The sequence below is a fragment of the Bos taurus genome, chromosome 2 (genome assembly GCF_002263795.3).
Source record: "Bos taurus isolate L1 Dominette 01449 registration number 42190680 breed Hereford chromosome 2, ARS-UCD2.0, whole genome shotgun sequence".
In the NCBI taxonomy this organism is placed as follows: domain Eukaryota; kingdom Metazoa; phylum Chordata; class Mammalia; order Artiodactyla; family Bovidae; genus Bos; species Bos taurus.
In genome coordinates, this window is record NC_037329.1 from 53,550,159 (window position 1) to 53,569,678 (window position 19,520).

General features: G+C 38.2%; 1 protein-coding gene across 2 annotated transcripts in view; it reads right to left on the reverse strand.

Annotated features, from left to right (window-relative positions):
• ARHGAP15 (Rho GTPase activating protein 15) overlaps positions 1-19,520 on the reverse strand; it is a 698,504-nt gene that overhangs the window by 586,305 nt on the left and 92,679 nt on the right. For both annotated transcript variants that reach the window (XM_024977977.2, NM_001105003.2), the window contains 1 exon segment: positions 1,949-2,010. In XM_024977977.2, the coding sequence (XP_024833745.1) occupies positions 1,949-2,010 (62 nt within the window).

Below are 19,520 nucleotides of genomic sequence, written 5' to 3' on the forward strand. Positions count from 1 at the left end.
CTAGGAAAACATTTTACAAGAATGGTTTATGGAGGGCTTATGGCAAGGACACTGTACAAAATTTGCTTGGAATCCCTTTTAGGATCTTCTCCTCTTCCTTGCATGAGGCTGGGATCCAAGACCTACCAAAGCTATCACCTCCTCCTTCCTACCAAGCCCCAGGGAAAGGCTGAAGTGGGAACTTTGACAAGCCCTTTTCTATCCTTCTTTGGATGTGATGTCCACATAGCTGGTAAGGTAAGAAAGGGCTTTGGTTTATCCTGGGAAGGCTTATTGCTGCACCCTCCACACTCCTTCCACGGGCTAATATACCTGGGAGTGAAGTCCAGGGGAAAGTTGGCACTAGGTTGGATTAGTCAAAGAATCCCTACTGCTCTTTCAGAACTTAACACATTAAGTCAGGTTCTCCACTGCAGCCTGGACTAGATGAGTCTTTGAAAACAGTATTGCATTTGATCTTGTCTCCTGTGTAGCTCGCTCCTTGAACCTTCAAGGGAGGGTGGCTGCAGAGATACTGCAGAAAAGTAGTCTAGGAGAAGGTTGAAGGCCCTGTTTACCCCAGAATAAAACACAATATTTTATATGCTCTTCTTTAAAAGAGCTTTTAAAATCTTACCCCAGAATAAAACACAATATGGATGGAAAATAGAATTTGTTCTTTAAAACTGAAAGAGTTATTTTAAGTAGTGGAATTATGGATGATAGTTTTCTCCAATTTTACTTATTTTAAATAAATAAGTACAATAACATACTTCATTTTCTAGTGTTGGCCAGAGTTCCATCCCAGTAATAAACTATATTATACAATTAATAAGTGTCCCATTGTGTAGCTAATTAGTACATTTATCCTTTATGATTTTAATTGTTAACTATACAGTCATGAATAAATGCTTTGTCTGCCACTGTGAGTACTTTCTACGTACCTTTGCAGTTTGCATTTAACCTATCACAAAACTAAGTATTTAATAAGACTTACATAAGAAATAGGGGACATTCTAAAATAGAGATGTTTACTTCTAAGTAGCCCATATATTAAAAAAAATATGTAGCATCTTTGACTACCCTCCTATCAACCTCATTTTTTATTATTAAAGTTTTTTCTTCCTGTCGCCTAAGTAAATTCTTCCTGCATTGTCTAATTTCTCTCACCTACTCTGTGCCACTCTCATCTCCAAATGCAGCAACTTCCAACTTTTTATCTAACAGATGATATTTTTCTCTCATTTTTCTTTCTCAAATGATTTTTACTGAGCAACAAATGTATCTCAAATCCTCCATCCTTCAAAAAATTATGCTCTCAATGTATTATAGGAGATTTTTTACACTGCAAAATGAGTCCCTTCACCCTTTAATCTGTTAATCACAGAAATAAAGACCTGGAGATCAGCCCTGGGATTTCTTTGGAAGGAATGATGCTAAAGCTGAAACTCCAGTACTTTGGCCACCTCATGCGAAGAGCTGACTCATTGGAAAAGACTCTGATTCTGGGAGGGATTGGGGGCAGGAGGAGAAGGGGACGACAGAGGATGAGATGGCTGGATGGCATCGCTGACTCGATGGACGTGAGTTTGAGTGAACTCCGGGAGTTGGTGGTGGACAGGGAAGCCTGGCGTGCTGCGATTCATGGGGTCGCAAAGAGTCGGACATGACTGAGCGACTGAACTGACTAACTGACTGACTTTCTTATTTCTTTGCATATTTTTTTAATTTCAAGTTTTAGAGGGTCACGAAGCAGTTCATTCATATTCTGTGCAATAAAATAAAATGTAGTGCTTTGTTGGAAACCTATAGTTACATTAAAAATAATGTTGACCTTAGTGATAACAGAGAGGAATATTCTAGTCCTGCATCATAGGGCCTACCTTTCTAAACAATAACAGCAACACAAATTGAGGAGATGGAGAACTAGCATAGTTATATACAAGTGAATTAAAAAAAAGTTTATTACCTTAGTTTCTTTCCTCCATCTGCAATTTTAGCTTTTTGAAGATAACCTTCTTTCTCAACCATCTGCAAGAAGAATGCATATATTAAAACTGTGACAAACTCATACACATTATTAGTTTGAAAGAACCTATGCTTTCCAACAGTCACTGCAGTGATGGAAGTTTCCAGTCATAGAACTTCATCAATAATGCATATATAGCTTATGGGAAGTGCCTGCAAGATCATAGTCATTACAAGATGTTAAGTATCCAAAAGAAATATTACAAAGAGTAATGTGAATGATTTGTTGAATAGTGATACACCTTTACTCACACTTCCTTCTGGGCATTGAAATCACTTGCTTACAAAATTGATTACAAATGGTAAAACAAAGATAAATTTAATGCCTTCCTTAATTTTACTTATCATCCTTGGAAAAGTTCCTCCTTTTCACCCCTCATTTCTACTTCCCCTTCCATGTACCTGCTGAGGCCAGTGAAAGCAAACAATTCAATAGAACTAGGTAGCTGGTTAAACTGGAGAAGAATTTAAAACCCTAATATTCCATACATTTTGTTCAGCTAGCTACCAAGAAATACTGTGGCAGCATTATCTCATTATCTTCCTCCATGGGGTGGGCTTGCTTCCTTTCCTATTTGTATTTATTGGCTTTCACTGTTAATATAACTGCATATTGCTTAAGAGAGATTCAACTATTCCTTATCACTCCACAGAGATTTTTGTTGAGTTCTAGGGTAAATATATTGGAGAAGGCAATGGCACCCCACTCCAGTACTCTTGCCTGGAAAATCCCATGGACGGAGGAGCCCAGTAGGCTGCAGTCCATGGGGTCGCTAAGAGTTGGGCATGACTGAGCGACTTCACTTTCACTTTTCACTTTCATGCATTGTCAGGCAATGGCAACCCACTCCAGTATTTTTGCTTGGAGAATCCCAGGGACAGAGGAGCCTAGTAGGCTCCCGTCTCTGGGGTCGCACAGAGTCGGACATGACTGAATTGACTTAGCAGCGGCAGCAGCAGGGTAAATATATACAGAATGTAAGTTGTGATGCAGTGACATCCCAGTCACAGATGGTGGCTGCAGCCATGAAATTAAAAGACGCTTACTTCTTGGAAGAAAAGTTATGACCAACCTAGAGAGCATATTAAAAAGCAGAGACATTGCTTTACCAATGAAGGCCTGTCTATTCAAAGCTATGGTTTTTCCAGTAGTCCTGTATGGAAGTGAGAGTTGGACTATAAAGAAAGCTGAGCACCGAAGAACTGATGCTTTTGAACTGTTGTGTTGGAGAAGACTCTTGAGAGTCCCTTGAACAGCAAGGACATCCAACCAGTCCATCCTAAAGGAAATCAGTCCTGAATATTCATTGGAAAGACTGATGTTGAAGCTGAAACTCCAGTAATTTGGCCACCTGATGTGAAGAGCTGACTAATTTGAAAAGACCCTGATCCTGAAAAGACTGAAGGTGGGAGGAGAAGGGGACGACAGAGGATGAGATGGCTGGATGGCATCACCAACTCAATGGACATGAGTTTGAGTAAACTTGGGCAATTGGCGATGGATTGGGAGGTCTGGCATGCTGCAGCTCATAGGGTCACAAAGAGTTAGAAACAACTGAGTGACTGAACTGAACTGACTCCCATCAAAGTCTGCAATAGATGTTCTAATTTCTTAGTGCCCTATTTCTATCTTCCTCTGACAGTCCTGCACTCTTCTCATCCCTAGTTCTTACCCTTGCTGCAAGATTGAAACAATCTTGGTGAATTGCCAACAACCTTGACCCGTGTCCCATCCTATATGCTGTAAGCTTTTAGAAGTCAGCTGCCTACTAAGAAACGACCATACCCCTCAGTGCCATCCTACATGCTTTTCTCCTGACTGTAATACTTCACTCCCACCATATTGCCATCACATAAATTTCCAAATATATTGAATCCACTTTAAAATGTATTATGTATCTCTGTTGTTATACAGTTCTTCCATGTTTCCTCTGCAGTCCCTTTTAAATGCCCTTTTCTGAATCTTCATTTTTCATTCTGCTGTTATCACTATCATAGGGCTTGTTGGGTTGTACCTGCACCTGTGCTGTGACTCTTCCTTTCACATCAGGGTTCCCAGCAGACAGAGTACTTGCTGCCACCAATAATTACAATAATAAATATTATTTGAACAAATGAGTAGATAAATGATGAATGAATGGCTGCTTAAATGTTTATCTAAATTTTTATAGGAAACTGGGTAAGCAAACAAACAAGCAAAAAAAAAAAAAAAACTACGTATGCATTATGATAGATTAAAAAAAGAGATATTTAGAAGGGAAAGAGACACGTGTACCCCAATGTTCATCGCAGCACTGTTTATAATAGCCAGGACATGGAAGCAACCTAGATGTCCATCAGCAGATGAATGGATAAGAAAGCTGTGGTACATATACACAATGGAGTATTACTCAGCCATTAAAAAGAATACATTTGAATCAGTTCTAATGAGGTGGATGAAACTGGAGCCTATTATACAGAGTGAAGTAAGCCAGAAGGAAAAACATAAATACAGTATACTAACGCATATATATGGAATTTAGAAATATGGTAACAATAACCCGGTGTACAAGACAGCAAAAGAGACACTGATGTATAGAACAGTCTTTATGGACTCTGTGGGAGAGGGAGAGAGTGGGAAGATTTGGGAGAATGACATTGAAATATGTAAAATATCATGTGAGAAACGAGATGCCAGTCCAGGTTCGATGCACGATACTGGATGCTTGGGGCTGGTGCACTGGGACGACCCAGAGGGATGGTGTGGGGAGGGAGGAGGGAGGAGGGTTCAGGATGGGGAACACATGTATACCTGTGGCGGATTCATTTTGATGTTTGGCAGAACTAATGCAATTATGTAAAGTTTAAAAATAAAATAAAATTAAAATATGCAATTGAAAAAAAAAAAAAAGAGAGATATTTGGGAGTGAGTTGTCCCTGGGTCAGGGAGATCTCCTGAATAAAGAAATGGCTACCCACCCCAGTATTCTTGCCTGGAGAATTCCATGGACAGAGGAGCCTGGCAGGCTACAGGGGGTCCATGGGGTCACAAAGAGTCAGACACAACTGAACGACTAATACTTTTCCCAACCCACTAAAATTTCATCAGTTAAAAAACTGGCTATTTACAAGACTCACTCTGATATGAGTGAGTTCTTTTCTGATTTGTTTATTATTATATTCACAATACGTAGCACAATACTTAGCTTTCAACATATATTGGATGAATACATATTTTAAAAAATAATGAAGATAATGAAGATTTATGATAATCATAGCATACTACTTTTCACATAGCTACATTTCCAGAGAATTTCTTTTATTTCAGCATATTTTCCATAAGCCTAGAAGAATATAAGGAAGCTCTCTTAGATAACTTTTAGAATCATGATGTTCAGTGGTGCCGCTTTCGTACTTAGATATGTCTATTCATTTGCTTTAATCACCTTTTCACCTAATGTATACAGTCTCTTCTTTTAGTGCCAGAAAATCTTATTTGTCTATCCCCTAAATTCATATAATACATTTAGTAATTAATTAAGAGAGATGTTTTTAAGAGCAATTAGCATCACAGAAGATGTCCCTTTCTATATGAATGTATATTTAGAAATTTTGTTGTGTAACAAATAATAGATGGTTGATGGCTGGATGGCATCACTGACTCACTGGACATGAGTTTGAGCAAGCTCCAGGAGTTGGTGATGGACAGGGAAGCCTGGTGTGCTGTAGTCCATGGGGTCACAAAGAGTCAGACATGACTGAGCAACTGAAGTGAACTGAACGAATGATAGATAAAATTTACCACTTTATTTAAGATTTCTTCTGATGAAAATAAGTTACCAAAAGACTGAATCTGTCTACCAAAACCCTACAAAATCTCTCAACCCATAATAAAATTTTATGCATACATTATTAGCTAAGAATATTGCCTCCCCCCAGAAAAGAAAAATCACTAAAAGGCTACTAGGTGGATATTTAGTTCCCAGAGATGTATTATTGATGACCACTTGTCTAAAAAGAGACAGAAAATGTGAAAGTAGAAACCTAATACTCTTGCAGGGAGAAATCTACATAAGCTGGCTTGAGTTATATACCTTAAAATTCTCTCTCCTTGAATAAGTAATGTTCCTCTATGCACTGGACCTTTTCAGGATAACTGAGATTGAGGCCAGGGGCTGGATTTCTCATATTAGGCTTCTATAAATGGACATCATTGCCATCAAACAGGCTGAGTCAGTTTTCATGGCTTTTGATCAATGCAATAGAGTTGCTAGGCATGTCCACACAGAGGTCTCAGAGAAAACAGGTAAGGAATCTTCTTTTATATTATCTTCTAACGTCCAAGTTGCCTTCCTAGTCATTGGGAGACACTAGTAATCCTTCTAGTGTGTACTTTTACCTATTATATTTATTTCTACAGTGCATATTTTTACATATCTGTGTATCTGCATATACATTTTACATGTAATTATATACATGTGCAACCATCATGAACTATTCCCATGTCTGTTCATTTCTCTCCATTGTTTCTTTCATACTTAATATACAACCTTTTTTTTATACATTTTAAAATAACACCCCCTTCCACTAAATACCAGTTGCTCTTCTCACAAGGGGACTGCAAAGGTTAATGTTTCTGCTGCCTCGTCGCTTCAGTCGTGTCTGACTCTGTGTGACCCTATGGGCTGCAGTCTGCCAGATTCCTCTGTCCATGGGATTCTCTAGGCAAGCGTACTAGAGAGGGTTGCCATGCCCTTCTCCAGGGGATCTATCCGACCTGGGGATCAAACCCTTGTCTCCTGCATTGCAAGTGGATTCTTACCGCCAAGCCACTGGGGAAGGCCCACAAAGACTAATAGGACAACCTTAATCTTATTGCGGTTTATATCATTGTGAGATCACATTTCAAGATACTCCTATTCCTCTTTTGGAGGGAATGGATACCCTACTTGCCTCCAGTTACCTCCGAGATGAGAACAGCTTTTGTCCTGGAATAGAAAATTCCAGTCAGGTTTCCTATACTGAAAGCACTGCATTATTCAAGTCCCATGCTGAAAAGCAAAGTTTCCATTAATATACTTTATTACTTTATAATTCCTTGTCATCATATTTTGAAATACTTTTTCATGTTCCAGGCACTAGGAATCACTTATTCCAGGAGGCTCATAGGAGCCAAAAGAAGTTTTAGGGCAAGCAGAAGATTGCTCTGTATTTTGCATGTGGGTTTATGTATGGTACCATATTAATTATTTTAATTACTTATTCCTCTTTTATGTTAATCCCATGGTTTGAATGGACAGTAATCTATGAATTACAGTGGACTAAGTTGGTCGTCTAGGACCCACATGGTCTTGCCTCTGGTAATTTACAAAATTATGTTTAGGTTTAGGCGTGTGTTTCCCTGGTGGACCAGATGGCAAAGAATCGGCCTGTAATGCGGGAGACCTGGGTTCAGTCCCTGGGTTGGGAAGATATCCTGGGGAAAAGAATGGCTACCCATTCCAATAATCTTGCCTGAGAATTCTATGGACAGAGGAGACTGGTGAGGTACAGTCCATGAGGCCACAAAGAGACACTACTGAACAACTGAAATGTTCATTGTCTTTCACTTTGGGGTACCACATGCCAAGTTCCAGGCCAGCTTGAAGTTCTTTAAAGTTGTAGCATTTCCTAAACCATATACTTAGAAACATCAACCAGTCTTTAGATGCTGAATCTGGCTTCTTGTGCTATTTGTTCAACGTTCCTCAGAAGCCCTATTTAATGTTAAGTGGCAGGAAAGATCAGCAATTTGTCCAGATTGGATGCCAGCCAGTCTGCTAGCAGTGAGGGAGTACTCAGCAGACACAACTGTGCTGAGATACATATGAAAAGAATGAATGGTGGTGGGATATCCAGATAGCACCTGTTTATCAGCCTAAGTTGGAAGCCAGACACAAGGCAAGAGAGCAGAAGACAACCTGTGATTAATGCTAACAGTCAGGCAGAAAGACCAGACTGTAACCATAACTACAGACACTGCAATTTTTTTTATGTGAAGTCTTCAGTTCTCAGATAAAATAAGTTCTTATATCTTTATCTTATAAAATAAGATAAAATAGTTCTCAGATAAAATAAGTAGAATTGAAAACAATAGAGTTTTATCTACACCAGTACAAGAGTCCTGTTGAAATACATGTTTATAAATGAAAATACATTGAATCTAAAACTTTCAGCGCATTTTTACGAGAAAAGACTGATGTTCAGTACCAGAAACATAGAGCCTTCGCTCTGCTGATATATGTGAGTGGTTGCTCTTTTCTCCTTTGTTCTGATTCCTGTGTTCACTGGCAATCTTCTGACTCCTAATTCAGCTTCCTCGGTCCTCTCACACAGAATGTGATGGACCATAGTCAACATCAGTATATGCACCATTACAAATTAATAAATCAGATTTCAAGTTTATACAGCAGACTCTTAGAAATTTCATTATGTGAGGTAATCCCATTGTTGTTTATTTGCCAAGTTGTGTCTGACTGTTTTGTGACCCTATGGACTGTAGCCCACAGACAGTAGGCTCCTCAGTCTATGGGATTTCCCAGGCAAGTATACCGGAGTGGGTTGCCATTTCCTTCTCCAGGGGAACTTCTGGACCCACAGATAGAACCCACATCTGCGTTAGCAGGAGGATTCTTGACCACTGAGCTACCAAGGAAACCCTAGGTAAATGTTCATCATCTCTGTAAACACTGGTAATATTGATACATGTAATCTATCAAGATCCACCGAACTGAGACAAGCCTCAGGCCTGAACTGGAGAGAACCCTCCAAAGTAGTGGCACCCGTGAAACTTTCTGTATGACTAACCTGCTTCCTGGGAGAACTTTGTATCGAATCTCCATAACTACACACATGAGCTACTATAATTTTCAAACAGATTTTGCATTTAACGCTTTTCCAATTTAGTAATTAGACGTTATATTTTTTTCTGAACTTTCAGTTGATCAAAGTACTTTGCTGATAATCTTGTTTTTGATAATTTCTATTATAAAGCACAGAAGGAGGATATCTGGTTACATCATATTACCCCCAATGACGTTTCTCTTCCTTTTTAAATCTCTTAACTTTTCCACTACTCACAGAAATAGAAATGTTGTGTACTTTTTCCAATGGCTTTCTTTTTAAAATTATTTTTTTGTTTCTGTCTTTAAAATAAAAAATGTATATATTTAATGTGTACAACATGATATTTTGATTTACATATACATAATGAAATGTTTGGGCTTCCCTGGTGGCTCAGTGGTAAAGAATCTCCCTGCAATGCAGAAGGTGTGTGTTCAATCCCTGAGTCAGGAAGATCCCTTGGATAAGGAAACAGCAACTCACTCCAAAATTGTTGCCTGGGAAACTCCATGGATAGAGGAGCCTGGAGGGCTACAGTCCATGGGGTTGCAAAGAGCTGGACATGACTTAGTGACTAAAAAATAACAGACAACAACAGTGAAACGATTACTATAGTCAAGCTACTTAACATATCCACTTCCTCACATAGTTACTTTTGAAGATTTTTCTGTGGTGAGAGCATGTAAGGTCAACTCTCTTAGCAAATTTTCAGTGTACAACACAGCCTTATTAACCGGTATAATCACCCTAATGTACAGTCAATCTCTAGAACTTAGTCATTACAGAACTCCACTGGCTTTCCCTCTCTTGCTCTACTTTCCTCTTTGGGATTCACTGCTTACATTTTTTTCTTCTCAGTTTCCAGTTATTTATGTATTGACTCTAGCTTTCTTGCTACATCAGATCTGCTGACCGTGTGTGTGGTCTTGTAGGGGAACAAAAACAAAATAAAGGGAAAAAAATCACCTTCAAAATGTAGCTTATCTTTATATCATATAAAGTACTAATTTAAAATATAAATGCTTAATTTTAAATGGCAACCCACTCTAGTATTCTTGTCTGGAGAAGTCCATGGAGGGAGGAGCCTGGTAGGCTACAGTCCACGGGGTCGCAAAGAGACATGACTGAGCTACTTCACTTCACTTCAATTTTAGGGCCATCTCACATATAGTTGGAAAATGAACTATGATGCTCTTGGAGACATGAAATATAAAATCTCTGTGTAACAAAGATACATAATTAAGTGTGTACATACTTTTAAAAAGTGGTAAACCAAAATTTTCAAGTTGAAAACAATAATTACATGAAAGGAGAATAGAAGAAAAAGGATGCTGTGTCATACATGAGCAGTGCCTATAAAGGAGTAATTAAGCATGCTTAAAGATCTGGAAAAGCTGGTCTTGACTTCAGGTCTTAAAGTTAGGCATGGTTTGCTGAATGCAAATTATTTATACCCTGCAGTGTGTATTGTACATTGCTTTCATGGGTTTTCTCCTTCTTTTGCTCTCAGGATAAGAGTATATGTTGTGCTCTGGGGCTCTGCTGAATGTCTTGAACCGGTTTTCAAATGTTGGGTTTGGCAAAGTACATATTATGTTTTGCCAAATGCATTTCCCCATCATCTTAAACCCCTGTGTATTTCAAGGGAAATTTTACCCACATGTCTCTGATTTATTTACCCTTAACTCATCAAAATATCATCTTGAATAAGCTAGCATTTGATGTTTAAGAACCCCCTTAGCCTTTCATCTTGTAACCAGTGTGTTTCATTTGGTCACCACCATAAAAATCCAGGTTCTATTTGGGAAACAGGCTGATGAGGGCACTTCTTTCTGTCTCAAGAAATTCAGTCTTTTGGAGCTTTTCCTGTACAAATGCATCTCCTTTCCCTTCCTTTTTTTTCTCTCTTCTTCCCTGAATTCTATTTCTTTGTGCCATTGATACAAATATGGTGTTCTTTCTTTAACTGTTATTGGGATTCAGTGAGAATGGCCTTCCTGGTTACTGTCTGGGAAATTTATTAGCATAATTCAATTGTTTTGTTATAACTAGTTTTGGTCAAGGCAATAGGGAAAACAAGATTGCTCAATGTTAATAACCTTTTTCATTGTTGTTGTGTGAATGTTCTTCTCTTCTGTAGAGTTAAATGAATTTCAAATGTAGGCCTGGATGGGAAAAGTTACTGTAACCTGTTTTTGTATTTTAATGGCTTCTGAACTCCTTACCATTATCTGAGAACTGTCTCCCTCTACCCACATTTCCAGATTTATATCCCTAGTCAGTCTACCACTTCCCTGGTGGCTCAAACCGTACAGCATCTGCCTACAATGCAGGAGACCCGGGTTCAAGAGCTGGGTCAGGAAGTTCTCCTGGAGAAGGAAATGGCACCCCACTCCAGTATTCTTGCCTGGAAAATCCCATGGACGGAGGAGCCTGGTAGGCTATAGTCCATGGGGTCACAAAGAGTCAGACACGACTGAGCAACTTCACTTTCTTTCTTTCTTTTCTAGTCAGTGCAGCATTCATGCAGTTTTTCCAATATTAACAACTTTGTTCTGACTCCCAGACCTCTGTACTTGCTAGTCCTTCTGTTTGCAGCATCCTTCCAGTTATTTGCTTAACAAGCTCTATTCACCCTGTAAATCTCAATTTAAATGGCTCTTTCAAATTGTGCTTTTATAAATACTTAATCCAAAGTAGGCTCTCCCTCTCTCATAGAAACTTGTTTGTCTGCTGTCATAGCATGTTGTGTAATTGGCATTTATAGAATTATGACTTTCTTTCTTTGTTTAATATTTCTCTTCACCTCTGGCCTGACAGGCCCTCCAGAAAAGGACATGACTATTTAGCATATCATATCACACCCAAACCTAGCACAGGGATGGCCTCATTGGAGGCCAAATATTGGAGTTAACACACTCCTACACAACACTGTAAAATCTATATGCCGATAACACTTTTTAAATGAAAAAAATAAAAATAAAAAAACACTCCTGTTTGAGTAAAGGAAGGGCACATAAAACAATGAAAACTTGGAGATGGTTTGTATAAGGGTTCTTAAATTATATAGCATTATTAATATACTAACATCTTGAAGATTTGGGAGAGTGCTTTTTCCAAAAACCTAATTTTTATCTTAACAAAGTAGAATTTTGAAAGACTAAAGAGCTTTTGGTAATTTTTTTTGCAATTTAAGGAAAGCACAGCCTAATCAATAGCATGATTCCCCACAAAGAGGCTGTCCTTTGTTTTAACATAAGAAATGCTGTATGCTCACAATGTCTTTCATCCTTAAAGCCCTCACAAGTATTAATTAATCCACAAAATGATATCTGGCTCCAAAAGGTAGAATCTGTGACTTAAGGTTTATCTGCAAAAGCCTGCTTTGCCCTCAAGCCATGGCAACTTCCTGAGCTCTGGCCTGCAAATCCTTCCAGCTCAGGAGGCAGCAGATGATTCTCTAAAACCTGCCACAGGCTTTTGAGTCCTGCAGGGTTATCCCCAGACATGCCTTATACACTTTTGATAAACATAAAGATGATAAAGATTTAACATGCTATAAACAGGGTTATTTTTCTTGAATATTTCATTAAAGGAAAAAGGGGAAATACTCTGAAAATAATTAGGTCTCACAAAGAGTTGTAATGTGAAATATACAACATCAGGAAACAAACACATATTAGTACATTTGACGTTTCATGTTTAAAATCTTCACTGTGTTACAGAGCTGGTTAAGAAACAACACAGCTTCTCAGAAAATAATTTAGTCTTTTGCATTGATAGCATATGGATTTGCATACCAAGTGGTGTAAGTGACGTCAGCTGTCAGTGAACTGGGTAGTTTGCACCCTGAGATTTCAGGCTCCAGCTAGGAATATATTTTTGCCAGTATTCAAAAGAAATGCATTATGTTGCTGTTTAACCATGCTGATTGCAACTTCTTTCTTAAAGGGGAAGTAAAGTGGTAAATTATGGTTACTGAAGGGTGACACCATCTAGGGGATCACCCACCATAGCAGACTCCACTCTCAGAAAGTGAATTATTTTCCTCCAAAAGGAGTGGGTGGAATGGCATACTTTGGGTCAGTTATGCTTAAAGCCAAAGGCTCTAATGACTGCTGGATAATGTTCAAAGAATTTCTAAATATGAGAGATAAAGGAAATGAGATTTTTAGCACAAAATGTGGGATATAAATAAGCTCAAAGATCCAGATGGTAAAAATAATGAGTAATAACATCTACTCAAGGATTTTACTGAGAAGGCAATGGCACCCCACTCCAGTACTCTTGCCTGGAAAAATCCCATGGACAGAGGAGCCGGGTAGGCTGCAGTCCATGGGATCACTAAGAGTCGGACACGACTGAGTGACTTCACTTTCACTTTTCACTTTCATGCATTGGAGAAGGAAATGGCAACCCACTCCAGTGTTCTTGCCTGGAGAAACCCAGGGAGAGAGGAGCCTAGTGGGCTGCCGTCTATGGGGTCGCACAGAGTGGGACACGACTGAAGCGACTTAGCAGCAGCAGCAGCAAGGATTTTACTATTTTATAAAGTGTTTTGGTACATATCATTTTATATATGGTAGCTCATCTTGGTAGGTATTGACAAGGAAAAACACTGCAAGAACTTATGGATGACTACAGAAGCAACCCTGAGGCAGGGATGGGGGAAAGAAAAAGAGATGTAGAGACAGAAGGAAGGAACATGTCAGATTGTGGAAAAAATATTTGAATCTAGGTTAAAAATAAGTATACAGTTTTATTCAGTTCAGTTCAGTTCAGTCACTCAGTCGTGTCCAACTCTTTGCGATCCCATGAATTGCAGCACGCCAGGCCTCCCTGTCCATCACCAACTCCCAGAGTTTACTCAGACTCACGTCCATCGAGTCAATGATGCCATCCAGCCATCTCATCCTCTGTTGTCCCCTTCTCCTCCTGCCCCCAATCCCTGCCAGCATCAGAGTCTTTTCCAATGAGTCAACTCTTCGCATGAGGTGGCCAAAGTACTGGAGTTTCAGCTTTAGCATCATTCCTTCCAAAGAAATCCCAGGGCTGATCTCCTTCAGAATGGACTGGTTGGATCTCCTTGCAGTCCAAGGGACTCTCAAGAGTCTTCTCCAACACCACAGTTCAAAGGCGTCAATTCTTCATCGCTCAGCTTTCTTCACAGTCCAACTCTCACATCTATACATGACCACTGGAAAAATCATAGCCTTGACTAGACGGACCTTTGTTGGCAAAGTAGTGTCTCTGCTTTTGAATATGCTATCTAGGTTGGTCATAACTCTTCTTCCAAAGAGTAAGCGTCTTTTAATTTCATTGCTGCAGTCACCATCCGCAGTGATTTTGGAGGCCAAAAAATAAAGTCAGCCACCATTTCCACTGTTTCCCCATCTATTTCCCATGAAGTGATGGGACCAGATGCCATGATCTTCGTTTTCTGAATGTTAGTTTTATTAGGCAAATATAAAAGCAGCTCTATAGGTTGTGGAAAAATAGTTCAAGTTTTGATGTAAACAGCAATGGATACTTAAAAATCAATACAAATTAATTGTTAGAAGGAATTGGTGATTATTTTCTCATTGTCTATCATAATGGAGTAGTTCATAAGTAAGACTTGTAGGGAAAAGATAAACATTTCTATCTTTAAAATAACATTAAATAAGCAATTTAATTCAAGTAGAGACTGAATAAAAGTTGAACCTAACCTCTGTTCACAAGGGAAATGAGAGCTAAACAAGTACTCATAGAAAGGATCCAGGGAAACCCAGTGCAGGCATAGAAAGTAGATTACTTGGTAGTTCCAATAGAGTTTTTAGAGCTTGTGTGTGTGTGTGTGTGTGTGTATGTATAAACAGAGAGATTGAATAGAAATGCAGGGAAAGAGATTTATAGAGACTGAAAGCTAAAGAGATCAACAAATTACTGTTTTTTTCCTTTTATCTAGCAGTAGTTCCCAATGCCACTTTTCCAAGTTTATCTGATCTAGAATAGTGTATTAAGCATATAGATATATTTTTTCTTAGTTACATTATACATAATTTGAGATCTTTTAAAAATAAGTTTAATTTATTGAGAATTGAGGCTGCAAAGTTAAGGCATATAACTGCTGCTGCTGCTGCTAAGTCGCTTCAGTCGTGTCCCACTCTGTGTAACCCCATAGACAGCAGCCCACCAGGCTCCCCCATCCCTCGGATTCTCCAGGCAAGAACACTGGAGTGGGTTGCCATTTCCTTCTCCAATGCATGAAAGTGAGAAGTGAAAGTGAAGTCGCTCAGTTGTTTCTGACTCTTAGCGACCCCATGGACTGCAGCCTACCAGACTCCTCCATCCATGGGATTTTCCAGGCAAGAGAACTGGAGTGGGGTGCCATTGCCTTCTCCAGCCAACAAACCAACAAATAACCTTGAAGTTAGGAAGGTACATTAAGAAAACTGTTTCTGGAATATTTTAATTCTTTCAATATTAGCCTATGCTTTATATACAGGCATAGCAAAAGTATACCATTAGTTATTGGTTAAATTTAAGTAATAATCATAATTTTAATTTTTAAAATTCATAATTAATACACATTTCATGTAAAAATTTGAAAGTTTATGGCATTTTTCAAATATAATCTCATATATATTCGCACATATAAAATTACATATAATTTCATACATATTTATATTACATACACACACTCATATAGCTTCATTTTCAGTTTAACTTTTGCCATGTTTCATCAAACACTTCAGAGAGACATTTGCATGTGCTATACTTAAAATAAAGCATTTTATTTATATGTACTTTATTTGTTCTGTAAGGCAAATGTATACAAAAGAAACACCATTACTTTTCTATTCACTGTACAGCTCTACTGTGCCAGGCCTTCCATGAAGTTTTAATAAGAAAACAGTAAGTGAAGCATAGCTCTCCCCTCAAATACCTTGCAATGCAGTAAGAGAGATATAAAAGGAAACAGGCAATTTCAATGTGATCAGAGATAGAGTCAATTTAGAGATAGAGGCAAGGAAAGCTGCTACAGAAAGGCAGAATAAAGAAGGGCTACCTGATTCAAAGTTGAGGAATCAAAGAAATACTTTCCAGGGAAAATGTTCTCTAAGTTGAAACCTAAGTGGTCAATTTTGAATATAAGATATTGTTACATCTAATTAAATTTTAAAAATGTCTTTCACTATGATTAACAGTCATATATGTATTAATCTCTGAAATCAATGATATTATTTTAATAAATCTTTAATATCTTATAATTAAACCATTGACATGTGTGTCTTTTACAAACACTAGTGCCAGAAACAATGTAAGGGGAAGTATGACATAATAAAGAAAATACAAGTCATGACCCCTAACTAAAAAGCATTTATAGTCTAGCCATGGAACAAGTCTATTACCCATGAAATAAGAGTGGACAACACAAAAGAGTGTTGAGATGAAGGAACTATAATTGTTACAGAAAATCCGAGCTCCTTCAGGGTAAGAGCCATGTCTTAATCATGTTACTATTGCTGGCTTGAGGGTATGTATTTGGCAGTAGATAATAAATAAGGTAAATCAGGGCTGTGAGAAAGTCTATAGACTTGATGCTATAGAAAATAGGAAGCTGCTGAAAGTTGTGACTAGGAGCATGAAATAATGAAGCTTCTATTTAAAGAAGGCTGGTGTGGAATTACTGCAGAATCAGTGGGAGAGGTGTGGTGGATACAGTGGGGTGAGGCCAGAGCATTGAAAGGCCTGGGGAACATGTGCTTGCACACATGGAAAAAAGATGAGAACATCACACCCACCGTGGAGAAAACACTTCAGAAAATGTTGACTTACATGAAGGGTCATAGGGTAAATAAAGGATCCAGAGAAAATGTATTCTCAGCCTAGATAAATGTTTACTACTAACAGGGATGTGGTAGATTAGGAATTCGGTATTAACATGTACACACTGTGTGTGTGCTAAATCTCTTCAGTTGTGTTCGATTCTTTACAACCCTATGGACTGTATAGCCTGTCAGGCTCCTCTGTCCGTAGGATTATCTAGGCTAGAATCCTGGAGTAGGTTGCCATGCACTTCTCCAGGGGATCTTCCTGACCCAGGGATGGAATCCAGTCTCTTACATCTCCTGCATTGGCAGGAGGGTTCTTTACCACTAGCACCACCTGGAAAGCCCCATGTACACACTACTATATATAAACTAGATAACTCACAAGGACCTACTATATATATGGTACAGGGAATGCTGATTAATATTCTGCAATAACCTAAATGGAAAAATAATTTTAAAAAGAATATAGATACACCTGAAGCATTTTGCTATACACTTGAAGCTAACACAACATTGTTAATCAACTAGACTCCAATATAAACTAAAAAAAATTAAAATTAAATGTGAACAAAAATTTTAAAAGTCTCTTCTCTATTAAAAAGAGGTAACTTGTTCTTTTAAGTAAGTATAAAAAATAGTGGTAGGGTCAATGGAAATGGGAGTCAATTTGAGAAGAAGGTGATGATGGGTTCAACTTGGAATAATTCATATCTAGAGTGGCCCTAAGATATGCTAGAACAAATGACTAAGTAACACTTCAAGATATATGATGAGATAATGAGAAAATACACAAGTATGCATCAGTGTATTATAAGCCTGGAAGTAAAAAAAAAAAGTCTTTAACTATCTCATTTATCTCATAGCTATCTCATTTGTGCATTCAGTTAACACATATTTACTGAAATTTTATTATGTTCTTACAGTTAATAGAATCATGGGAATCAAGATCTAAACATAGGCGACAACAGAACACTCTAAGGAGATGACAAACAAAAGGAAAATGCAGAGTATAGCACATGGTGATAAGTTGTATGGAGAAAATTAAATTAGGGTAAGAGAAAAGGAGTGTGGACTGAAATGGTGGTTTTCTTAATTTGTTCATTTGTATTTAGGGGAGACTAGAGAAGAGCTATTTTAAAAGATGATATTTGAATAAAGATGCAACGAAAAGGAAGGAACAAGGCTTACAAATTTCTGGGTGCCAACTGAACTATTCTGTACCAGACAGAACAAAGAGCAGGTGAAATGGCCCTAAGGAAAAAGTAAAGAGGTCATCTTGGCTGGAGCAGAGTGTCAGGAGAAGAGAGGAAAGGGTGAAGCACAGAGGTGGCTGGGTCCTGTAGAATCTGGTAAGTAACTTCATGTCTTTTAGGTTTTACCCTGGAGACACTGGAAATCAGAGAGGTATTTGAGCCAAAGCGTGACATCAACTAACTTACATTTTAACAATCTCATGCTAGCTGTTGTATCAAAAATTAAAAAAAAAAAAAATAGAAAGCAAGAATGAAAGTAGATACGTGCATTAGGAAGGCATTATAATAAACTTTACCGTCTGAGCCACCAGGGAAGCCCAAAGTCTTCCCTGGTAGCTCAGGCAGTAAAGAATCTGCCAGCAATGCAGGAGGCTCAGGTTTGATCCTTGGGTTGGGAAGATCCCTTGGAGAAGGGAATGGCAACCCTCTCCAGTATTCTTGCCTGGAAAATTCCATGGATAGGGGAGCCTGGTGGGCTACAGTCCATGGGGTCTCAAAGAGTCAGACATAACCGAGCAACTAAAGCATACACATGTAATAAACTAGGAGATGAATGACATAGCATAAAGATGGGAGAGAGTGAAATGATTCCAGATGGATTTTAAAGACAGAGTAAATGTGGTTCTTTGGTGTTTTAGTTTATGTAATGAAATAAACAAAAGTTGAAGATGACTAACAGTTTTGACTGTAAAACCTAGAAGAATGGAGTTACATCCTATGAAATGGAGAAGACTGGGAGAAGCAGGTTTGGAGGGAAATCAGAATTACTTTTGGATGTTAAATTTGAGATGTAGACATATAAATGAAAATGCCACAGTGTACAATATTGTAGTTTAGGGTAATGGTCTATCCTGAAGACTGAATATTAGAAGTGGTTAGTGTAACACAGTATATGAAACAACAACACTGAAATGAGATTCCTTAGTGAATAAATGTAGACAGAAAGAAGAAAAGTTAAGAGTCAATCTCCAAGATGAATGAGAACCAGCAAAGGAGATGGAAAGTCAGTGGCCACTTAATTATTTGGATATCCAAAAGACAGCAGTTTCCTGGTAGTCATGTAAGGAAAATGTTTCCAAAAAGTTATTAACTGGATTAAATTCTGAGATAGATATTCTAAGGAGAAAACCAAAACTTTACCAACATGTGCCCATGTTGGTACCAAATTTAGTAACATGAAAGTAACAGATGACCTTGTTAAGAGGTGAGTGGTTGGGATAAATGCCTAAATGGAGTTGCTGCAAGAAGTAAAAGGAGGGGAGATTTTAGGGACATTAAAGGTAGACAATATTTTAAAGAATTTTTTATTCTAAAGTAAAACAGAATAACGAAGCAATTAGCTAGAGTGGACATAAGTGACCTAAAACATGCCAAGCAAAGAAAATCATGGAACTGAGCCAAGAAAAAAATCATTTTGAACTGGAAGCATGTTGACTAATATGAAGTACAAGAAGGATAAGCAAGGAGAAAGGGGGCATTATATTTATCAAAAAGGAGATCATTAATAAAAAGAAAGTTACATATCAAAAAGTTTGTGTTTATGTGTCTTTAAGGAGTATGTCAAGGCTGTATATTGTCACCT